Source organism: Anser brachyrhynchus (genome assembly GCF_964034855.1).
Source record: "Anser brachyrhynchus genome assembly, chromosome: 3".
NCBI lineage: Eukaryota > Metazoa > Chordata > Aves > Anseriformes > Anatidae > Anser > Anser brachyrhynchus.
Window position 1 is genome coordinate 81,278,879 of NC_137696.1, and position 25,661 is coordinate 81,304,539.

The following is a 25,661-nucleotide window of genomic DNA, read 5'->3' on the forward strand; positions in this document are numbered from 1 at the left end:
GTATTGCAAAGTTGATAGCTAAAATACAAATGGGGTCATTAGATGAAGAAAAATGTTAAAGATAATTGGATTAAAGCAGGGAGTTGAGTGCAGTATGTGAACATTCAAAAATCTTTTTAGTAATTCATTTTTTTCAAAGCTATTTAATTTCTGGATGGCCGATGGTCTTCAGGCATGCTAAAAATGCTACAGATCATTAGGTTTGTAATGGTATCATTAATTGTTTCAAGAATAATCTAAATCTGTATCTTTCTGCTACCACCAGAAATTGTAGCTATGCATTAGAGTTCATTAAACAATTCAGCTATGGGCACCTTTCAAAATGAAGCAACTTTGAGAGTAGTTTCTGTAAAAGGCTTGGAACAAATGCAAGTTCAGATGGAGAACAGCTGTTTTCCTGTGAGCCCGTTTCACATAAGAAATAAGAATGTGCAGAGGTGGGCTGTAGTCCTGTAGAGTACAGTGCTATGTGCGTGCTTAGCTGTGAGATGAAAACATCCTGAGGCATTCTCTTCCCAGTTTTCTGGTGGCACTTTTTTTCTTTTTCTCTTGTTCAGTGATACGTGTATTATGATCCTTTTTTTCCTTGATTTTCTTTGTTTTTCTGTTTAAAAAATTGTTAAGCAGTCCTCAAAAAGGATGTCCCTTCATCAGTGCTGGAGGCTGTTAATGACCTGAAAACCACCAGTGCATGCTGGTTCAGGGGAGACATTCACATAGGTGGTAACCACTTATTGCTGTTTGGAGCTGAAGTTCAATTAGCTAGATTTCATTATGGTACTCTAGTGTTGGTAGTGTTAAAGGAAGAATTGCAACTGTGCCTCATTGCTGATAACTTTAGGGAATAGGGACTAGAACATGCTGAGTAACCACCTTGCGTCTGTGCCTGTCATGTCCCTTCTCTTGAATCTTGCTTGTAAACATTTTTGAGAGAGGTTTTTCACTTCTTTAGTCATGGTGCCAGCCAAGTTTTGTTTGCTTTAAAAGGTCTTTCAAGTTTCTGATGTGAAATTGTATTTGTAGCGTTAACAAAGCCATGCTCTTTCTTTTTGTTCCCATCTAGGTGCTTGAACAGGGATTTAATTTCTTGTTCTATGGATCACTGAGTGAGTAACAGATGGCCTTGCCTCGTCTTACGGGCGCTCTACGCTCCTTTTCAAATGTCACTAAACATGATGATTACAATGAAGAATTAGCTGACTTAACGGTAAATATTTCTTTCTTTTTCAAAGTATAATTATAAACTATTAGTGTATATAGTAAGAACTGTGTGGTGTTTAGAATAAAGTTAGTGATGATGAATTTAGGTACTTTCTTATTTTTGAAAAAATAATGCAGTAAAGTAATGTATGCATTGTGGGAATATGTGAAATGAACTTGGAATCCAGGGATTTGGAAGTGAAGGTTTTCTGGAGGAAAGTAAATGTCACACCCATATGCAAGAAGGGCAAGAAAGAGGATCCAGGGAGCTACAGGAGGTCAGCCTCACCTCAGTCTCTGGGAAGGTGATGGAACAGCTTGGCCTGGAAACCATTTCCAGGCACACGAATGAGAAGAAAATCATCAGGAGTAGTCAGCATGGATTCATTGAGGGGAAGTCATATCTGGCCAACCTGATAAGCTTCTTTAATGAAATCACCAGCCTGAAGGGGGTGAGAGGGGGATCAGGGGATATTGTCTTACTGGACTTCAGTAAGGCCTTTGATAACGTCACCCATAAGGTCCCAATAGTGAAGCTGTTGAAGTATGGGCTGGGAGAGCAGACAGGATTGAAAACCGGCAGAATGGCTGGGCCCAGAGGGCAGTGGTCAGTGGCACAAAGTCTAGTTGGAGGCCAGTAATGAGAGGAGTACACACAGGGGTTAATACTGGGTCCAGTTATATTTAACATCTTCACTGATGATCTGGATAATGGGTAGAGTGCACACTCGGTAAATCTGTGGATGACATGAAACAGCGGTTCACCAGGGAGACGTGCAGCCATCCAGAGGGACCTCAGCAGGCTGAAGAGGTGGGCTGACAAGAATCTCATGAAGTTCAATACAGAGAAGTGCAAAGTCCTGCACATCGGGAGGAACAGCTGCAGGCACCAGGACATGCTGGGGGCCAGCTGGAAAGCAGCTCTGCTTTCTAGAAAAGGACCTGGGAGTCCTGTTTAACACCAAGTTGAGCATGAGCCACCAATGCAACGTCGCTGCTAAGAAGGCAAACAGTATTCTTGGCTGCATTAGGCAAAGTATCACCAGCAGGTCAAGAGAGGTGGAGTGCTGTGTGCAGTTCTGGGCCCCCCAGTGCGTGGACATAGTGAAGAGAGTACAACATAGGGCCACCAAGATGGTCAAGGGACTGGAGCATGAGGACGGTGAGAGAGCTGGGACTGTTCAGCCTGGAGAAGAGAAGGATCAAGGGGATCTTAGTCATGTGTCTAGCTGAAGGGAGGATGTAAAGAGGACATAGCCAGGTTCTTTTCAGTGGTGCCCAGTGCCAGGATAAGAGACGGGGCACAAACTGGAACACAAGAAGTTCTTTCAAAACATCAGAAAGCACTTATTCACTGTGCAAGTAATGGAGCACTGTAACAGATTGCCCAGAGAGGTTGTGGAGTCTCCCTTCTTGGAGATCTTCAAAAGTTGCCTGGATGTGGTCACGGGCAACGTGCTCTAAAACATGCTCTAAGTGTCCCTGCTGGGGCTTGTGGCAGATGAGCTCCAGAGGTCCCTTCCAACCTCAACCATTCTGTGAGATCTCTCTAGAATTTGCAGGAGTTTGGCTTTCTGGAGAGTTTTCATTGGAACCAGTAAAGTAATCTGTGTGTATCTTCCTCCTTACATATTCTCAGGAAAGAGATAAAAGAACAGGTAATAGAGAAGCTCTTTGCAATTGTTACAAAATACTGATTGCATGCAGTTGGAAAGGTTTGTTTATCTAATTTTTTAAAGTAACCTCCATATACCAATTTGTAATAATAATAAAAAAAATATTCATATCTTTTGCGTTTTCAGACAAAAAGATCAAAACTACATGAACAATTGTTGAAATCTGATCTTACTTGGAAGAAGATAATAAAATTTGTTGATGACAATTTAGACAAAAAAGAATACCAAACTGTGAATGGTGATTTAAAAACTATACTACAAGCTGCAAAACAAATAGGTAGGTTTTGGTTCTCTAATTGTCTAACAGTAGTTTTGGTTTTTGTACTTGTACTTGCATACTGTTGCAAATTCAGTTCTAATTTGACTCTAGTCTTGCTCTGATACACCTTTGATGCTTCAGTAAATCTGACAACTATATGCATAATTTGGTTTTCTGTTTTATTTTAAAATATGATTCTGTTTTTATGCACTTTTTTTGATAGCATTGTTGTGTGATCCACCTTATGTAAGCAAATGCAACAGCTTCTTTTGGCATGGCAGTACATGGAGGAAGGAACAATCTTGGTGTTATCTGCTTTAATTCTGAAAAATTGGGTGCAATGAGAGAGGTTTTTGCTTTAGTGAGTCATTAGAAGAGACATTTCATGTATCTCTCAAATCTCTGACAAGTTTTAAAGTCATCTAAAGATGCACATATTCTAAACTTCATCTGCTTTGTGGTTCAATTTTTCCATGTAATAAGCATGGTGATCTGTTAGTTTTACAAATTTGCACTTTTTTTTTAAATACTTTTTTTTTAATACAACAGTAATAATTGTGCGTGTAGCAGAATTTATCCACTTCAGGCCAGTAGTTAAGCATGTGGCTGCCTGTCTTTCTTTAGAGACTATCTATCTATCTAGGACTGTTTATCTTTAGAGACACCTCTAGGACGGGCCACCTCTGCTTCAACACAGATACCTCTCTTTTGGTGCATGTCTTTCAGCTGACACTGGTGATACATAAGGTTTTGGGGAAAGCCATATGGTATGAGCCATCTTTGGGGTAGAAAAAAAAATCTGTTGAGTGTTACTAATGAGGTTTAGGCAGAAAAGAAGTAACTTAATGATGAAATATCTACCTTTAGGTGTCCAAGTAGACTCCTTCTGCAGTCCAAGGGTAGCAGTAAGCTCCCAGTTTAGTCTCTTGTCTCCTGTTTGTGCAGAATGTTTGTGCTTCACTATGCCCTAACTCCTGAATGCATGTTTGCCCATTTTTTTGGCTATGGTGATGATGACTTTCCTGGGATGAAATGTGTTTAGGGAGGTAGCTACAGTATTCTCAAAAATAAATAAATAAATCAGACATCAGGTCACATTGGATGCATGGGACACTTTGGTGTGCATCTGCTCCATAGTTTAAATGTAGTTTTTCTTGGTTTGCATCAACTGTTTATGTTTAATGTTAATATGGAAAAGGTGTAGTCCGTATTGATAATTAATGTTATCTTTTTAACTTTTTTTCCTTTAGAGAATGTTGACACAGTTCGTGCTCTTTTACTAGCTCTTAAGAGATTTTATTGCTGTGCTGAGATAATAAATGCAGGTTTCAGACACAGCTGTGTTGGTAAGGAGGATCCTGTGATTATAGCATTAATATAGCTATTAATGTAGTTCTTTAAAAAAAAAAATGTTTTGTGCATGTGGACTAGAAATGTCTGTATGACCAGCACATTTAGGAATATAGAAAGGCTAATGAGATTTTTCTCAGCACTCCATTTTAATAGCATACTACTGATGTCATTTTTCAGTGATGCACTCTTTTGCTGAGTTCTCTTCCATGAATTGATCAATTCAGATTATTTTTTTTTTTAGGATAACATTAGCATGTTAGGAAGATATCAACACCATCAGACTGGAAATGGACACTGACATGGTGTTACAGGGGTGCTTGACCAATCCGTCCCACATGTCCCCTTGCTAGCATGTAAAGGTAGCTAACTCCTCAACCTCCATTCCTCCTGACCATGGTAGCAGGTTTGAAATCTGATATGGTCAGAAAAACACATTGGCTCATTGTTCTGCTTCAGCTTGTGGTGGTCAGTTGCAGGACTGCCTAATGATTACCCCTGCAGAGTTCAAATTACAAGATTAGAATGCTTTGTTCTCCTTCTCTTATCTCTTGATACTCCATTTTGCTGACCTTTTTACCTCTCAAACAAAGAATCTATCTGTAATTAGTTTTTCCCAGTTGGTTTCCAGTTTTCATAGAATCACAAAATGATTTGAGTTGGAAGGGATCTTAAAGATAATCCAGTTCCAACCCCCTGCCATGGGCAGGGACGCCACCCACTAGATCAGATTGCCCAGGGCCTCATCTAACCCGGTCCTGGGGCACCCACAGCTTCTTTGGGCAACCTGTGCCAGTGCCTCACCACTCTCTGAGTGAAGAATTTCTTCCTTATATCTAATCTAAATCTTCCCTATTATAGTTTAAAACCGCTACCCCTTGTCCTATTGTTTTGCTACATATGTGCTCAACCTAACATCATCCTTGTAGATTGAGGGGTGACATTTTTTTTTTTGATAACAGACAGAAATAGGACAGTTTCCAACAACAAAAATAACTTTATTATAAGTTGTCACAAAAATGAATAAAAGCCTTGAAGTCTGTTATAGAAACATAATTTGTTACTATATGCAAAATATTTTATTTTGGTGAATCTGAACTTCAAGTGCATTTCCCTTCAGGTGACTCATACAACTCTCCTGTAGTGGCTTTTGTTACTTAGCCAGTAAAATTGGTTGACATGCGGTTTATGAGAAGCTCGCCATGAGCTGGTAATGTGCACTTGCAGCCCAGAAAGCCAACTGTATCCTGGGCCACATCAAAAGCAGTATGGCTAGCAGGGTGAGAGAGGTGATTCTCCCCTTCTGCTCTGCTCTCATGGGACTCCACATGGAGCACTGTGATCAGCTTGGGGGCCCCCAGCACAAAAAGGACATGGTCCTATTAGAACAAGTCTAGAGGGCCACAAGGATGATCGAGGTGCTGGAGCACTTCTCCTATGAAGAGAGGCTGAGAGATTTGGGGTTGTTCAGCCCGGAGAAGAGAGAGCTTCGGGGGGACCTTACACTGACCTTTCAGTACCTAAAGCGGGCCTACAGGAAAGCTGGGGAGGGACTCCTCATCAAAGAGTGTAGTGGTAGGACTAGAGGTAATGGTTTTAAACTGAAAGAGGGTAAATTTAGAGTAGACATTAGAAAGAAACTCTTCACTCAGAGTGTGGTGGGTGGGGCACTGGCACAGGTTGCCCAGAGAAGCTGTGGATGCCCCATCCCTGGAAGTGTTCAAGTCCAGGCTGGATGGGGCTTTGGGCAACCTGGTCTGGTGGGAGGTGTCCCTGCCCATGGTTGGGGGGTTGAAACTGGGTGGTCTTTAAGATCCCTTTCAACCCAAACCATTCTATGAATCTATGAATCTATTACATGATTAGTTTACATATTTGTCTTCAATTTAGATACTATGGTATTTTGTTTGTAAGTAATGTAATCTACTACTCAGTGTGTGTGTTTGAGGAAATGCTGCTCATCTGGAAAATATTTCAAGATGCACATTGTATGTAAATGTGAGACTCGGGTGATGAAAACTGAGGTTTAAATAAGGATCTGGTTCAAGTACCAATCAGGCACAGCAAACTGTGTAAATCAGAGCTGCAGAGAGGTTTGGCAGTATCATTTTCCTTTAATCTGAATATTTATATCTATAACAAGCAACTTGCAATAAGGGGAGGAGATCTTCACAGTTGTTTTAAATATCCACTGGTTATAATTTAATCAGAGGTACTACAGTAAAACGTTGGCTAAGTTAGGGCTGACATATATAATGACCGTAAAGTTTGCAATAGAAAAGGTAAAACCTTAGGTAGTATAGCAAGTAGGGCAAAATGTCTGATGGTGGAAAAAAGGTTATAAGCAAAATGAGTATCTGACATTCTTAGTTGTCAGTGTTATTCATGAAAATAATTCGGCAGACTTAATGTTTTCTGTATTAATCACAGAAACAAGTATTTGCTGTATGATTTTTTTATTTCCAGCTTGATGGAAGAACGTTATTTTTCTGCAAGAACATTATTTTTTCCAAACTTTAATGGTAGGTACAGTGTGGTAGATCAAATTTAAAGACCTTAAAAAAATAGCAGTGAGCTTTTGTGTGATGGAGTGGAAAGGACAAAACAAATGAAAACAAATGCATGATTATTTAATTTGACCAAATTAGAAAGAAACCATCAGCTTGGATGTTTCTTAATAAAAATACATAATGTTACGGTGACACAAGCCAGAAGAACAGAATACAGTGACTGAGGCACAAACTGAGCGGACAGTAATGTTCCCATCATTGTCATCAGAAATGTACTATTGGAAAAGTATTGTATGCTATTTTAGCTTAATTTGAAGGAAATAAATTCTCAGCCTAGTCTATGGATGCTGTAATATTGATTTACTTGATGGGGAAAACGTCAGTTACTGAAATGATGTGATTGGCAGAAAAGCAGAAAAGGAGAGAGTAGCATTCCTTGCCATCTTTGCTGGCTCATTATATTTGGAGAGGAGGGGGAATACTTTCCTGGGAGATGTTTCCACAAATAGAAGGCACTGGTAATTAAGAGTTAGCATCTAATAAACCTTAGAGGCTTCTCTAGAGACTTTCAGTATTAGCACTCTTTTAGTTTAATACTTTCTACTTCTGTTGCAACACTAACAACATTTTGAATAACAATATGTATTTGCACATTAGAAGTATGAGTGTGGTTCATGCAGCCAAATTTAGGTCTGTAAATTGTCAGTCTTTTTCCTTTGATTCCTATGTAGTTAATGCTGAGATGTAGGCTGAACCACCTTTTTTCTCTGTTGAGATGTATTTACGCATATCTTGTGTGTGTGTGTGTGTACTTACCTTTATGTAGCTTATCTTCCATATCTAATTATCTAGGTATATATTTATCATGTAAATGCAGCCTGAAACATCTTCCGTGAACTTCTCAGCTTTTCAAAGTTCACCACAGATAAGTTCAAAAGAAATAGTGAATTTATATGTTAGGTTTCTAGTTCCTCATCCTTGTTCCAGCTGCTTCAGCCTGGAGAAGAGGAGGCTCAGGGGTGACCTTATCGCACTCTATAGATACCTTAAAGGAGGCTGTAGCGAGGTGTGGGTTGGTCAGTTCTCCCACGTGCCTGGTGACAGGACGAGGGGGAATGGGCTAAACCAGGGGAGGTTTAGGTTGGATATTAGGAAGAACTTCTTTACTGAAAGGGTTGTTAGGCATTGGAATAGGCTGCCCGGAGAAGTGGTTGAGTCACCATCCCTGGAGGTCTTTAAGAGATGTTTAGATGTTGAGCTTAGTGATATGGTTTAGTGGAGGACTTGTTAGTATTAGCTAAGAGGTTGGACTGGGTGATCTTGGAGGTCTCTTCCAACCTAGACAATTCTGTGATTCTGTGCTTTATGCTGCATTTCTTTTTTTTTTTTTTTCCTGTTACCATGTGGGGGTAAAAAGCCATTGCTTTTGTTTAGGGTTGAGCCTAACTTACATTGAATCGAGTCATAATGTCAAAGTAGTTAATAATCTTCCAATTGAGTTCATAAGATTTACAGACAGAAAGGAGGGCCGTAGCAGAGCAAATGCATAGGACCATAACAGGATCGCAGAGGTATACAGAGGCAGGCACATGACAGTTTTGAGTACTGAAAAGAAAATGGCCGCATTTATTGTGTCAAAAGTGCCATTTCGTTTTTTTTTTTTTTTAATAGATAATATTATTTCTTTTAAAATAAGTAGTTTGCTTTAAAAATTCTTTTGAATTAGCCATACTGGAGGTGTTATCACCACTGTTACCACTTGAATCATACCATTTTCTGTTGGAGTTCTGCCAATCAATCCTGATGTAACTGAAGAATTGAAGAGATACAGACATTCTGAATATATCAGTTTGTAATACATTAAGCTTTTAAGATGTTTTAAAAAATCATGAAATCTTCTAAGAAATTATATATATATATATATATATATATATATATATATATATACAATTTTATATATATATATTATACCTGCCTGACTTTTTAGAACAAATTTGTAAGGTTTACAAAGAGTTGCATGTTTTTCGTATATTGAAGTGGGGAAAGGAGAATAGGGGAGGAAAAGTATGCTGGCTGTCTTTATTTTATGCATGATGACTTTTTTCATTTTGTTTAGTAGTGACATTTTGGTTCATCATATGGTGTGTTTGCTTATGTTCTCATTAAGTACTTCTGAGAATGTGTAAGAAGTAAATTCATTTTTTTTCTCTAATCGTATAGTTGTTGATTTGCACAATACGATTTTCCATAGGTAGCCTACAAATATAAATTCATGCATTTATTTATTATAACTTCTTTGGGCAATTTTTCTAACACCTGCATTCCTGCTTTTGGTACTACTGAATGCATTAATTCCTAGGTGAGTTCTGTATGTTTAGTCTGTTATGAATATTCAGATTAGGCAGCGTATAAACACTGATATAAAGTGGAGTTTTGTTACCTTTAAAACACTCATAAATATACTAGTGTGAATTTAAGATCTCAGGCATGTTTTTCCTTTTACTTGTAAAAATAAAAAAGCATGGGTAATCCTTAATACGAATTTCTAGTGAGTAGAACGATAATGAAGACAGATGCTTTATTATTGTATACCTTTTATAATTCAGTACCTTGCAACAATTGCTACTTGTTATGGTCTTCATTTCATATCTTTGTTGATGAGATGCAGCGAGAAGTTGAATACAGTTATGTTGTAGGTAATGAAAGAGAATTAGTTTGAAGTGTATAAAGTTACATTTGTTTTTGTTAACAGTTGGAGCTGAAAATGGACAAGAAGCAATTGAAAGTGGAGCTGTTTTTCTCTTTAAGACATTTCACAAGAAAGAATGTGTTGGTCATGATGAGACAAAGGCTATCAAGCAGATGTTTGGGCCATTTCCATCATCATCTGCTACTGCAGCTTGTAATGCCACATGTCGGATTGCTTCTCACTTCACTGAAGAACAGCTTACAGCCCTCATACAGATGGCTGAACAGCAAAATGGTGATAACAGAGTGCTCTTTGGTAAAAATATAGTGTTTTCATTTGACATGCATGATTTAGATCATTCTGAGGAGCTGCCTGTAAATGGTGAGGCCGATGCACAAAGAATTATAAGCTTAGATTACAAGAAATTTCTGAATAACCAGCTGGATCACTTGAAGAATTACTGTGATGAGAAATCTGATCTCAAGTCTTCGGAAAAAATAGATGATTCTTTTCTATGGTCTGAAGTTGGAAAGTACCTGAATGAATCTCAGGGGGCAACCCCTGGAGGACCAACAACAGAAGATCTCTGCTGTACTTTGTATGAGATGCTTGCTTCTGCCAAAAGTGGTGATGAACTTCAAAATGAGGTACGGTAGAGTATTAACCATACTGTATGTATTTGGATGTTGCACAAATCCAAACTATTTCTTATTGGATTATGCCAACATACTTTACTGAAGTGTTATCTATGCTTTCTTTGTCTTAAGAAAAATTACACGGCAGCATCACCTCAATCCACTGGCCAGAAGATAGACACAGCATGGATTTTATGTGAATAGTCCAATTTTTCCCCATAACAGACAAGTTATTTTTTAGCCATTTGTTCACCTTTTCTGTACTTCCTTTTAAATGGTAGCTATTCAAAAGTGTGAGAACTTGCAAAGCCACACCAAAGGTAACTATACTGGGCAGGTTTCAGAGCCTTCCCATGGCTGGAAGGGAAAGGAAGTAAAAGGAAAGTTGGAGGACTGTGCAGGTGGTGCTACTTTAAAACTTTGTCATGTCACTAATTTTTTTATTTTTATTTTTTTAATAAGTAAATGGGGAGGGTTTATCACAAGAAGGGCAGAGAAAACTTGTGTAGATCGGAGGCTGAAGCTGGAGGATAAACATAATGGTAGAAAGGGGAAGACGATTAAAGACTAGCCAAGAGGCTTTGAAGCCATGTGCAAGAGAGATGAATGGAGGGGAATAGAGCACTGTGTTTGAATGAGGGTGGCAAAAAGCTCCTGCAATTTGCTAATCACTTCTGACAAATTTTCTATCTTAGTGGCTTTATGGGAGTTTGATTATAATAATATGAAAAAAATTGTGCGCTCTCAGTCAATGTACATGTATCTTTTTGAAGATTATTTAGCAGGGATTTAACTCCTTTTCTCTCTCTTTCTAGAGAGGGAAAAATAGGCTGAAATCTGTATCTTGTGTTGGATTTTTAAAGAATACTTAGTAATAAAAAGATAGGTTTTCTCCCTGTTCTGGTTATTTCTGTTCCCCCACCCACCCTATATCTCTCTGGAACCCTGAAGATATTTTTCTTTGTTGTGAGTGCAAACACTGCATGGTTAGCATGTTGCTTTTCTTTGCAACAACCTCATTAATTCATTGTTCATTGCATGATTTGGAGGTGGCGGGTGTGAGGGGACATAAGCCTAAATCAAAACATCACCTTTTGTTAAAAGCTAGCTGACATTTGTGTTGTGCTGTCTGTTAGAGCAGTCATGAATTGAAAGTTTCTTCTGGGCTTTAGATTTTGCCTTCATTTAGAGTTTTTTGTTTTGTTTTTATTATATCAATTTTACTGGTGGCAGCATTATGAGCAGATGGTGCTCTTAAACCTGAAGATAACCCGTTTCTAGAACTAGGTCATACATTTGCCATATGAGATGGTATAACAAGTATGTGTTTGTGCATACTGAAAATCTTACATTAGCATGTGCGTGGCACCCCAATTAAAGTCTCTAAGCTCTATGAAATTCTTTTCGTTATAAGCCAAGAAAAAAAAGCTATTCATATGAAAGTCTAACTATTTGTAAATTAAAATCCAGATCTGTAAAATACACTTGCATATTTTAAAACAGTTTTGTTGTCTGTTCTTCTGTTTAGGAAGATAGCACATAGCCTGCTTATCACTAAAAAAGAAAAGAATGTGCTGGTGGTGAGAATATTGGGGAGGCATGAAATCATAGAATGGCTTGGCTTGGAAGGGACCTTAAATCTGGTTCCAACCCCCTGCCATGGGCAAGGATGCCACAAGTTGACTTGAATCAGTTGACTTGAGGAGTCAGTTCCTCAAAGACCATTTCATTTGGTCTTTAAGCAAAGTTTATTAAGATTCCAGATCACATTAAGAATATGAGTATTTTAAGATCATTTCAGGGGTAACATACTGTTTTTTTGTAGTGTGTGGATAGACACACGTTTATGTGTAGTTTTATATCTACTTAATGAACTCTACGAGTAGTTGGAATGATCTTCCTTCTCCAGCAGTGTGTAGCTTGTATTTAAAGTGTTTGGCAAAGTAAAAGAAATACCTTGTTCTTTGTTTTTATGTTTAAGAACATTCCACACTTCCTTTTGGACAGTTTGTTTATCCGAAACATCAATGGTGACTATTAATTAGAGGAAAATTGATTCTTATGCTTGGAGTGATATGGAAGTTGTAACACTTTCCAAGCATTTAGGACACTTGCTTTTCATTGGGGATGCAGTCTTGTAAAACTAAATGACAGATACTGGAGTGTGCTTTTCTCCTTGTACGTCATATTCTGTTGATGAGTACGAAATGGTAATGATGCGGTAACAAGACCATTATTTAAAAATGGGAAGAAAGGGATCATGACATACTATAGAGCTTAACCTAATAACCATCACTTTTATTTTATTTTTTTAATTAAAAGTTAGCATTGAGTGCATTCCTCAATTGTTTTTGTCAGTTTCTGCTGCAGGGCACTTTCAGAATGAAGACTGGGGGCATCTGAGAGCAGTTCAGCAACTTTGCTCCTGACCCTTCCAGGATAACTTGGAAGAAGCTTGAGTAGTTTGGTGCCTCTGTGGTTACACTGCTTATTTTCAGAGGCTGTTTCTCTTTTTCCTGTGGACTCTTGTCATAATTTATCTACAAAATATCTCTGAATGTTATTTTGGAGATATCTATCTCTTTTTTTAACTCTGCACAGGTGCATTATCCCTTTATGGTAAGAAAACAGGGAGAAATACCGTATGGAGATGAAATAACTAGAGAAAGAAGGCCTCAGTGGAATCAAGATAAAGATCTAGTTTATACTGCATAGAATATGAAAAATTGTCCAATTTATTCATCTCAGGATAAGGAAAGAACTTTGCCCAAATCAAATTAAGGAACACTGATGTCATTCAGTGTATTAGATTACAGAGTTTCCCAGACAAAATAACGTTAAACGCACTACAAATGACTAGAAGAACACTGGGCTATGACAGGAAACAGCAGAACTATAATACACAAGAAAATTGCAAATAGTCATTTGTTTATTATGTGAACAGTACATATGTTTACTTCTCTGTATATAAGGTACTTTTTTTTGCCTATAAAGTAAGACACACAAATTTTTATTGCTTAGACTTCTTTTGTCTGCTTTATACTTGTGCCTATGCCTGGCTCTCTGCATTAAAAGGCAGCATATGCAAGTACTTCAGCTACTGTACCCAGGCCTTCCATCAGTTAAATATAATCCCGTTGTATTGCAGACTCTTACAGGGGAAATAAATGTTTCTCTTCATGTAATTTCTAAGAATAACTAATTTTTTATCATTCCTCCAGAAAGAGTGAGAGTTGGCTTCTGCCTTGTCACAAACACCTGAGAGTATTCAGGTGGTGAAACTGCAGTAAGAGACCAAAGTGTGGTGATGGGGAGTTTGGAGGTGCTCATGCTTTCTTTCAAGGTTCAAAAGCATTCACCTCAAAGCACAGTAGACCTGAAGTCAGGAAAGTACAGGGCATGGAATATAGATTTTATATCATCAAAAGTAGTCAAGAGTTGGACAGGACCTCTTCCTATATGGGGATGAACCTTCCCCCCATATAGAACCATCCATTAATATAGTCATCATCAGAGCCAGGAAGTTATAGCTTTATTATTAAAACCCAGTATTTTTATGCTCATGTCAGAATGGAAGTTAATAGATTATTTTGCTGTTTCATTAAATCTGGGGTGTTGTGTTTCTTTTATCTTCCAATGTAATATTTCTGCTTTTCTGAATGCTTGATGTAGCAATAGGGTTTTAGACAGCTTTCCCCATGCTCCTCTGTGCAGAGCTCTGTTGTCTCTCAGACTTTTTCCTGTAACATTTCTTTAGCTGCCTTTGCACTAATGGCAATATGTTGTTTTTTTTTCTTTTTCTGCTTGAGTTCCTCTGTGTTGTTTCTTTTGCACTATCCTAATCCCATCATGAGTGTCTGCCAATATGCTTTGTTGGTCTAAACTGTAAATGTTCTTGGGATCAAGAGCAAGGGGAACTTAACTAATTTGTTAATTCAACCAACTGGCAGGAAGCTCCTCTGTGTCTGTCAGCAGCCTTTCTGAAAGAGAAGAAGAGTGAAGGAAAGCAAACTTTGACAGAATCTGGAGGGGACTTCGCCTTTCAGTGATACAGTACCTTAAATGAAGGAAGACTCTCATTAATCAAAGAATGTGGAAAACTTTGTCCCAACCTCTCCCCTCCAGACTGTTTCAGAATCTTGTTGCACAGATGTTTAAAATGAACCCTTATTATCTGCTGTCTAGCTTTATTAAAGGCTGTTTTTATGATAACATTTTCTGTGCTACAGTTGTTCTTTTTGAAGAAACACTTTAAAAATTACTCCCGAAAAACTCTTTTTTCCAAACGATGCTACTATGCCTTTTCAACGTTGCTTTTCCTTTCATTTACCCTTCAGGCAGTTCCTTGCCAACTTTTCATTTGTGTATTAGTGCTTGTCTCCATGAATTTAATAAGTCCCCCTGTAGAATGTTGCAGTTTTTTAAATTAAGTCCAGATGTGACACAACTGGTATTTATTCATCTTATAAGTTAATTAATTGTTAGACCAGCTGATGTATCTCTAGTAAGCCCATGCTACATTTAAACTGTTTTTGATATACCTGCTCTCTGATTTTTTTCCATTAAACTCCTTTTAACGTTTTTCCAGTCATATATATGTATTTTATTCACAGTGTTATTACACTTGTAGATGTGTGCTTCCTGACCTACAATTTGATGTGTCAGTTTTTGAAGATTTATGAAAGATTGTCTTGCACTCAGGCTGCAAGAACATGGAACTTTTTGGTTTCTAGCTTTGATATGATCACTTTTATATCTGTATTCCTTTCTCTTCTATCCAAAATCAAATATTCTTCTATAACCAGAGATGAATTGTAATTCATTGATTTTAATTGAAATTTACGAAGTACAAGGTTGGTAATTAAGACCTGGAAGGTAATAATAGGGAGTCAAAATTTGTCTCTCAAAAGAGAAATCTGTGCTATGGTAAGGGACCCAGTTAGTGAAGTCACCTGGTCTGTGGAGTTCAGAATGGTAAGCAGGCCCAGATACTTTTCAAGCAAACGACGCTAAAGTTGTTCTCTGTGGTAATATGAGCCTATAAATAAAAGAAACATAGCAGGAGATAATAAGGCTTTTTTCTTCTTCTCTGTAATAATCTTTTAAGGTGTCTTTACAGTCTACCCAGTTAAATCTAGTATAGCATCACCACCAGAAGGAAATATCCACCATTTCCCATAAGTAGGAAATTTGTATGTAAAACTATTACTAAATGATGATTGCTGTTAAGTAAGGAAATAAAAAGGTATTCACAACTGTAGGTTATAGTGTCTTTACTTGAGTTACACAAACTTGGATTTAAATGTGTTTGTCCCCTCCTGCTTTTCAAAGGCAGTGCTTAGGGAAAATCTAATTGTATTACTTCTCCAATGCTATTCTTGATACTAGGAAATAAGTTGTATTTCTAAAACTGTGTATACTTCAGCCTGCTGTGATCAGTCTTTTTAAAATTTCTTCATGTCTAAATGAAAATACGATAGATTTGGCAAAAGACACAGTAACTTTGCACTTTGCAGCTTGCACATCACAGGGCATGCTGTCCACGGTAAACCATGACTGGTCAGTGTAGCTAATTCTGGTCAGAATGGAAGCTATAGAGCTCAGTAGTCAACAGATTATTTTTTTTTTTTCCCTAGGAGCCCTTTAGTTTCAGCTGTTTGTTGTTTTTTGGCCCCCTCCTGAGCACCTCAAACTATGAAAAGATGCATTTATTTTTTTTTAGCAGAGAAGGCCTGTGGTTGATTTGTTGTTTGTTTGTTTTAATATTGACTGCTAAATTAATTTCAGATATGCATATTCTATAAACTAGTTGGTTGAGAAAGGAGGTGAGTCCTCTTAAAGTTCCCTGGATAATCATCATTACTGTGTTTACTGGAAAAACTGCCTTAGAGTGCTGCAAGTAAGGAACATTCTGTGAGGCTGGCTAAATTTCACCTTCAGCTATCATGATGAACTTTCAGAATCAGAAAGCCCCACAGTTCTTGGGTTACTATCACTTCCTTTACCTGATGCTGCCCCCTCTTATTTGAACAAAGCTTCCTTCCTTCCCCCTCCCAAGTTGGGAGGCTTTTTTTCCTGATGGATTTATTGCATTAAAGTCATAAAAATTAAGTGCAAATTCTTTCTTATGCCAGTATGTTCTTTTTTAAGTTTAGATACTTCTTGTTTTGTAGCAGGTTCCTCCGTAGTAGAATCTCGTAAAAATAAGTGGAATGAGCCATTGAAGTACTTAAATTTTAACCTTATGAGCAATTTAATGAATTATTGTGTGTAGGAAATAAATAGTCCTTGTGTTTCAAGTATTCTCGATTATGCTGTAAAGTGACCTTGATTTCAGATGTGTTAAATTGGTCTCCTAAAATTAAGTATCTATAAATTATGGATGTTTGTTATTCAGGGAAATCATTCATTTAGTTTCCTTCAATAAGCAGGAATCAGTAATGGTCATTTTTCTCTTAAGAGAAAATGAATACAGTCTTAATTTATACGACCAAATTTCTAATATCCTTTAAAAGCCTAACATTACTTATATGAACATGTCAATTTTTTTCAATGTGCAAGCTAAGACAGATGTAACAATTTGAAAGTACATTGAAATACAGTTCAACGAGAGTGTATTTAAGAGTTTATAATGCAAACTAGCTACAAAAAGGAATTTTGAATTCCTGCAGACTACAGACACTTATTCACTCCTTTGCTTAAGTGAATGGAAGTGCATATACAGCTTCGCACATGATCATCTTACTTCAGAGTAAGACTAAGCCGTTGTATAGATTTTTATTTCCTACCAGTGATTTAGTGTGCTTTTTGTCAGTAGCCCACGCTGCAGATACTGTTCTCTGTATTTGCTGATTTCTTGCTCATTCTGAAACACTTGCTTTCAAGGGTAGTCAGAATTTTAGTGTTAAATTTTATATATAAAAACCATATGTTCTGGCTGTTAGTATCGGGGGGAAAAAAAGTGACCTGAGAAAGACTCAACTCTTATTTCTAAACCTGAATTCAGATTAATAATTCTCAGGTCTGTACTGCGAGTGCTCCCTGAGCAGTATGAATATGTAATTCATGTTAAGAGCTCTGAACATTTCACAGCTCATGGTATAATAACGACTGTGAAAAATGCCTTGGCATTTCATTTATTGCAGACTGGTGTGACACTTAGGTGCTGGCTTTGAGATTCCACTTCTGACATACCGTGCAGGCTCCAAGAGAGATGCTTTAGAGAAAAAGGCTGCGTTAGCCACGTGCAGCACAGTCTGCTCACACTCAGTCCTTGGTTGATGCTTCTGGTTGGCTCGGGGCACAAGTGGAGCTGGTTTGCATGCGGTCCCTTGGTTACAAACTGGTATCGGTGCACTCGTGGGCGCTTCAGTGCTCCCAGAAGCTTCTCCATTCCCTGTCAAAGCCACAGCTTGGCTTTTCTGTGTAAGCTGCCTCTCTTCTCTTCTGGCTTAGGACTCCCCCCCCGGCAGCTCTCCTCACTTGTCCCAGGCAGAGCCGAAGGTGCTCTGAGAGTTCAGCTCGTGGCTGCTGTTCTCCCAGGTACGCTCCGTGTCAAAAGGAGGCTGGGCAGAACTTGGGGCTGGTGAAAATAGTTTTAGTAAGCAGCCTGTATAAAATGTAGGGGAAAACACTTTTTGAAACACAATGCATAGCATAATGCGCTAAGGCGTAAGTAAGCAGCACAGCTTGTTAGTGGATGGTGATGTTGTTATATGAACTAGGAGCTGTAGTTGGTGGTGAGGTGGCTGATTAGGCTGTCCAAAGTGGAGGAAACAGGAGAGGTGAATGTGTTTTGAAAACTGATTTAGGCTTTAAAGTGATGAACGCTAATCATTCAAGATGTGTAATTGCACAGACAAAACCTCTAGAATAAAATCCTAGCACCATTAAAATAAGTTGGACGTTTGTCCTCCGTTTTGAAACAGTTTTGATTTTACTACTTGTGTTAGTCTGTACCTATGATTTTAACTTAATCTACAGAGTAGATTTCTGAACTGTGTATATAGCTGATATTTTACATGCACAGCCAGCAAAGTAACACCAGTAGAAAATTAGGATTGCATTTGTGTTTGCCTTTGCATTTTTATGAGACTTTCACACAGAGGAATTGGATATCTGGGTGTAGACTCACTGGTTCAGTCTGTACTGATTTTAACTATTAACACTATAAAACTCACTGGATCAAACTAAAGTAGTCTTGTGCAACTGATGCAGCAGGTGTAACAATAAATACATAAAACATTTAACAAAAATGAAGAGGGTAGTGCTACTACATCATTTTTGTTCAAGATGCAAAGGATATTATGATTTCTTTGTTGTAAAAGCTTGGAATAAACAGCTTGTTCTAGATGGAGCAGTTGTATACATTAATTTTTATAAGCAATCATTTATTACTTTAGTTACTTATAGGAGACAAAAGATGTTGTGAAACAGCTTTCAGGAGTGTGTGTGTGTGTATATAAACACATACATATATAGCGTGTATATTTATAAACACACCTTTAGTACTATCTTGTATTACTCCTCAAAGTTTATTGAAGTCCTGAGCTTATGGAGATTAGGTTTATGGAGACTACCTGTAGAAATGGCAAATAAAAATCATGGTACGTTATTTTGTTATGTGGAAGTCATTATTAACTCTTTTGTTATTAATGTTAATTTTAAGTTTATTTAAGAACAAAACTGTGGTAGTTAGCTGCTTGATGGGATTTGCAGGAGGATTTTTGGAATAAGGAGTCTCCTGACTCTTCTCATTTGAAGTACCTGAAATAAACATTTAAATATCCTGCCCCTATTGGAAAATGTTTTATTGGCTGACCATATTTCAAAGACGTCAACACCTGTATGTTTATACCCCATTGTAAAGACATTCATTGTAAGCACTGCCAGATATTTTCAGTGTCACAACGACATTTCATTTTTGATCTTAGGTGGAGAATGTGTTAATATAGAGAGCCTGTTGGTAGGGAAAGCGGTTTGAGCAGATGACTTCAACGTTGCTATGTATAGAAGGTGCTAAAAAATAATTGGAAAAGGGTTGACAGGAGATGAATCACATAGAAGGTAGCATGTGAAATAAAGTATGAAAAACTGAGGAAACGAAATATGAAAAAATAATTGTCAGACTGACTTGATGCAAAGTACCAATAGTACAAACATATTTAGTGTGGGAGTAACGCATCAATGGACTGTGGCTTGCAGGAAAAGGCACTCAGAGGGAGGGGACAGCAAAAGACTGGCAGCATAATGCAAATGTTTTGTAAATACTGGTTGTTCTTATTAGTGAGGAAATAACTCACCAAGAGTTTTGGTTAGCTTTGAGATTCTAACAATTCTTCCATCACTATCACAGCTTTTGCAATAGCTCAGTAATTTTCTTTATTAACAAATGAGCATCAGCTCTCAGAACTATTGCACAGAGCAATTGTATATGCCTTGTGAGGCACTCTTCAAATCCCAAACTGTAAAGTTTGATTATATTCTCAGTTAGTATTATGACCTGTTTGGTGTTTAAAAATCGTTGTGTTAATGCACTGGCTTTCTAAATACTGCACAGTTTCCAGACACTGTAAATTTTCTGCTCAGTTTGGACATGGGAATTCAGTTACCTATGAGGACTTCAAGCAAAGACTGAGAATCAGGAGTAGATTATTATTTCAATAAATATTCAATACTAATTTTTATGGAGGGGCATAGCTCGACTCCCAGTACTGTTTACTAATGGAAATTGACCGGTTGCATATTGGTACTAGTTTTTCATTGTTACTGAATCATTCACCTCTTAATTTAGTAGTGGTTTTTTTTTTTTTTTTTTTTTTTTTTTTTTCTCCAATATCGAGCAAATCTAAGTGATGGTTAAAATGTTATCTAAAAGCTGCATAAGGTATTTCAGATGTTATAGATAGTTTACTTATGGTGACAGAAGGAAATGGCCATACTTACCTGACTTCCAGAGATTCATCTTTTGCTCCTGGAGACTTCATCAACCAGCCTTAATAGTGATTTTTACTAATCTAATAGTGATCATAAAGTTAACTATTCCTTTAGGATCCTATCTAGGGTTCTTGTGTGAGTGTTTACAACTGGTTATGAATCCCAAGCTTTTGTATCACAGTCAAGAAGTTTGTTAGAAAACATAGAAGAGTAATATCTAGTAATTTTTCCTAGTCCCTTTGTACTTGGGACATTGTAAAGAACAGGAATTAATCATAGACCGAATAGTTTTTTTTAACAGCTCAGATTCCTACTGCTTTCTCTTATTTCATTATGTCCCCACAGAATTTACTCAGATCTCCTCTTTCATCTTTGGAGAAGGTAAACGACTTTTGCCAGGGAACTTACTGAGGACTATCTGAATTTCTTTTGTCACTGTAGTACTTTCATGTAAATGTTTAATAAAAATTAATTTGTTAGGTTTGTTTCTTAAAAACTATCACACAAAATTTTACAATAGAAATATGTTCACATCGTAGAAAATAATCAAAATTCTTGCTTTCTTAGAAATTTTCTTAGTTAAAATCAATAAACAAAAGTGGTAGTTCTGTCATGAATCACAGAATCATACAGAATTTTAGGGGTTGGAAGGGACCTCAAGAGATCATTGGGTCCAACCCCTCTGCGAAAGCAGGTTCCCTAGAGCAGGCTGCCAAGGTAGGCGTCCAGACGGGCCTCGAATATCTCCAGAGAAGGAGACTCCACAACCTCCCTGGGCAGCCTGTTCCAGTGCTCCGTCACCCTCACTGTGAAGAAGTTCTTTCGCATGTTGGTGTGGAACTTCCTGTGCTCCATTTTGTGGCCATTGCCCCTTGTCCGGTCCCCGCAGACTACTGAAAAGAGGTTGGCCAAATCCCTCTGTCTCCCACACTTAAGGTATTTGTAAATATTGAGAAAAGAAGACTGAGAGGGGATTTTATCAAGGCTGAACAGACCCGGGTCTCTCAGCTTTTCCTCACAGGAAAGATGCTCCAGGCCCCGTATCATCTTTGTGGCCCTCCACTGGACTCTTTCCAGGAGATCCATGTCTTTTTTGTACTGGGGAGCCCAGAACTGGACACAGTATTCCATGTGAGGCCTGACCAGGGCAATTTCAAGACAGCAGTTGAAAATGCTGATCTTTAACATCCATTTTGACTTAACAGCTAATTTGAATGTTCATTGATATTTATAAACAACACCACATGAAAACCTTGGATACGATACTATGTTGTAGTAACTTAATCTGCATTTTCCTTAATGAATCATGAAGCTACAGCATTATCTTTTAATTTTGTCTGTGCATGTACTCTTGCATCCAAGATATTTTTGAGTCAGAGCAATGTGTCTTGTAAAACATATTTGCTTTTAAGCATCAGAGTGGCTTTTCGTTTTGTTCAGTAAAAGGACATTCTAGCCCTAACAAATTAACATATCACAAAGCTTATTCCCTGTTACCTAGTTCATAGAGAGCAGTACCCATTATGGGAAAGTACAGATATATATGGATCATCCCTGTGGTGTTTCATCTTTATCTTATCGTCAAAGCTTCTAACTTGGTATGACTCTGGCTTTTCAAGCTCAAAATCTTCTCTTTGTAATTTTATTAAAATTACTAAGAATTTTATACTCAGACAATACAAAGCTTGGGTCTCATTATTCTTGACCATAAAGCTTATCTGTGCACCTTTCAAATAGAGAAAATAATCTAGTTATTTTTGATACAGTTTTCTCCTTTTCCAGTTTTGGCCTTCTTTTTGAAATTGGAGTCTGTAGTACACAGATCCGTTGATGTCCAAGGAGTGTTGAAACACCAAGGATGATAGAAGACTTTGAATTTTTATCAAAACAGAGCCATGCTGTTTCCCTTCATAAGAAAGCAAATTGAATGGAGTTGAGTGCTGGTTTTTGAGGACAGGACTTAAGATATGATGAAAGAGCCACAGTGAGAGCCAAGAGATGCTAGGGTTCATCCTGGTGCTAAGAGCTGGTTGATCTCCTTCCTGTCAGTAACTTTTCCTCTTTCCTGTCAACTCCTTTACTTCAGTTTTGTACTGAGAGTGAGCTTGTATCTTTGGGTGGCATAAGGCTTGATCTATTCATGGTAACTTTTGAATCAGCTTAAATATATCATTAAACTTAATGAGATATTTTTTTTCTAGAACAAGACAGTCTGTGATTGATAGAGTTCCCTTCCCTTCCCTTCCCTTCCCTTCCCTTCCCTTCCCTTCCCTTCCCTTCCCTTCCCTTCCCTTCCCTTCCCTTCCCTTCCCTTCCCTTCCCTTCCCTTCCCTTCCCTTCCCTTCCCTTCCCTTCCCTTCCCTTCCCTTCCCTTCCCTTCCCTTCCCTTCCCTTCCCTTCCCTTCCCTTCCCTTCCCTTCCCTTCCCTTCCCTTCCCTTCCCTTCCCTTCCCTTCCCTTCCCTTCCCTTCCCTTCCCTTCCCTTCCCGAAGTTCTTTTCAAATCCAAATGGAGACATAAGGAACCACGAGATCTACAAGATGCGATCAGATGGCACCTGAAAGATTAAGGCTGACTAAATTAACTAAACACAAAATCACATCCTTCCGAATCATTTTAAGTTGGGGGTTGGGGGGGGAGACAAACCCAAATTCACAGCTGCTTAAGTCATAAAATTCACAAATCTGGGTTTCCTGTGGTTCTTGATATTCCAGGCTTTCAATTTCCCCATGTCTACTGCAGTGGGAGTGTGGGGCTTTGCTGGTGGAAGGAGATGGTGCTGGTGCTTGCTGCTGGATTCACTGGGGTGTGTGGACACCACTGTGCTCACCCTGCAGCCATTTTGGGGTCAGAGCAGAAGGTGAAAAGGGACTGATTTGGATCTATCTCCTTACCAGCCACTTAATATATCTGTCCCTTTGTCAAACTTGGAAGTTACCAGAGAGGCTCAAAATTTGTTTAGTAGTTCACTTGTGTGTAGGTGCACAGTGATTTTGTAGGACTTGTTTCCATGCAAATCTAGGCTAAAAATTCATCTTTCCTTAGCTGAAACCTTTTTCTTCTTTCTTGCATGCACCCCCAAAAATCCAAAAGGCTATGTTTCAGGCAAAAACTTGCCTTCTTTGGCTTCTTGCCCACTTGGGTGCATAGTAAGCCCTGGTGCTGGGCAGCAGAGGCTGGGCCTAGCCAACACCAGCGGCCTTCCACAGCGCTGCCCCAAGGAAACTTGCTGTGCCTGGCAAGCTTTCATGGACAATCCTAAAATGTGGACTTTGCTATCTTAATTGAGAGAGAACTAGATTTCAGGATTAGAGTTGCTTGTTACTCTTCGTCATTCACCTCTGTTAAGGAACAGAGTAAGGTGCTTGGCTTTCTGGTGTTTTCTTGTACGTTGTTGCTGCACATTGGAGTAGCAGAAGTGTTGGACTGCTGACGGACAGTTCTGTGCTCGGTGAAGCTGTTCTGAAATCATAGAATCATAGAATATCCCGAGTTGGAAGGGACCCATAAGGATCACTGAGTCCAACTCCTGGCACCACACAGGTCTACCCAGAAATTAAGGCCATGTGACTAAGTGCAAAGTCCAAACGCTTCTTAAACTCCGACAGGCTTGGTGCCGTGTCTGCTTCCCTGGGGACTACTTCCCTGGGGATCCTGGAAATTGTTGGGTTTTGGAATGGTTTTCCTCTACCAATATCAGCAGGTTCTTCTTTTGTAGACAAGATTTCCATTCCAACTGTGGCCATTTTGTAAGTAACTTAAATCCCGAGCACTAGAAAAAAAATTGTTTTGGATGGTTGATTCTAATACAGACGCTTCTATTAATGCAGCTTTCTGTGAGTTAAAGTCAGGATTTCTTATTTCTTACCCAATTCAATTGTTCTCAATACAGAACGAAAAAGGCATCTGCTGTCTCCTTTTAAAGTTATGCTGTCTTTAGACATTTTTTCCTTCCTCTGGGACAATTTGGATTTGTATTACTGCAGTAGTGATGCAGGCATCTGTGTAGTATCTTTACAAATAATCATTCAGTAATTCCAAGTGGGCCTATGGCTTTTGCAGGGATGGCACCTGCTCCCTGTGCTTAGAGAAGTGGCAAGTGAAGCAATTAGCTAATTTTAGGATATTTTTTTTTCAAAATTCATAAACAGCTGATCCCAGAATACTTCTGAAGATAAATACTAGTTTAAGGAATCCTATAACAGTAAATTTTTTCTACACTTAAATTAGTCTTCAGGGCTTGCTTTTTAAAAGGCACGTTAGTAGTCCGCTGTTTGTAGCTGGGTTTGACATATTTCTAATTGCCTGAGTCTTTAGGCTAAATGAGCTGGTGGAAATACCCGTGTCGTTCCGTGTTTCAAATTTTCAAAATTAGTGCATCTGTTTAAGTTCCTAATTAGTCAATGTTAAACACCGATAGCGGTAGTAATCTCCCCACTCTATTTACTTTCTCTTAAAAATGTTATGTAAATTTGCTTAGGTGCTTTGTGGTGTTGCTTTTGTCAAGTGTAGTCAGCAGTTTTAGACGCACAAGGAGCTGGAGAAGGCTTTCCATCAAATATGTTAGAATTATGCTGTGACAAATTATAATCTTTTTTGATGTAAGAACACTAAGGTGATATCTATAATAAAAACTATCAGGAAACTAAGTAGGTAAGATTGTTTTAGGCCTATTTAGCCATATTGACATATACTATCAATCTGATAATGTGTTTTTTTTATTTTTTTTATGATAAAAATAATTACCTTTCTTTTTCCCCTGTAACTGATCAGTTTCAGTGTTTTAGCTTTAGACTTGAGTTTGATTTAAAAGAAATCTCATACTCTTAATGCCTGGTACCTGTAGGCTGTGAAATTAATTTTCATGTTTTAATATTCGTTTTAGAATTCTTCTTTCATGCATTTCTACAAGTGTATAGTTGAAGTGAAATTGCATCATGTTCTGTGGAAAAAGAAATACAGAAATAGACAGCCAGCTTGCTGAGGAGAGGCACTACTACGAAAAAATAATTGGCTCTACCTTTATTTATGCTTTGAACTTGTACTGCTGGACTAAAAATGTTTCCCATGCTCAAGACCGAATTTCCATCAGTTCTTGTTGCTCTGCAAATGTACTAACTAGAAAAGTAACTGAAGGTTAAGTGTTGTGTGAGAATTTGTTATGAAACTATTATATTTTTGCAGATCTCTCACAAAGACCGTGTTATATGAAAAGCTTCCCATCAGCTTCTTACTCAGCCTTGTTCTATCTTTTAAGTAACAAAAACTTTCACCTTTCTTTTAAGGGAATTCCTAGAATTTTGCTGCTGCTTTTTTTTTGTAGTTTCTAACTTTGTATTTACTTTATTTTGATTGCCCTCTGAAGGTGAAATCCAAAAATTCCAAGCTGACTCCTTTCATGGAGAGA

At 38.1% G+C, this 25,661-nt stretch overlaps 1 protein-coding gene across 5 annotated transcripts in view; it reads left to right on the forward strand.

Annotated features, from left to right (window-relative positions):
• The window catches only part of ASCC3 (activating signal cointegrator 1 complex subunit 3), a 284,849-nt gene that overhangs the window by 13,853 nt on the left and 245,335 nt on the right, over positions 1-25,661 (forward strand). For all 5 annotated transcript variants that reach the window (XM_080586451.1, XM_080586455.1, XM_080586454.1 and 2 more), the window contains exons 2-4: positions 1,064-1,207; positions 3,003-3,153; positions 9,748-10,331. In XM_080586451.1, the coding sequence (XP_080442577.1) occupies positions 1,118-1,207; positions 3,003-3,153; positions 9,748-10,331 (825 nt within the window). In that variant the 5' untranslated portion in view covers positions 1,064-1,117. The remainder of the gene's footprint in view (positions 1-1,063; positions 1,208-3,002; positions 3,154-9,747; positions 10,332-25,661) is intronic.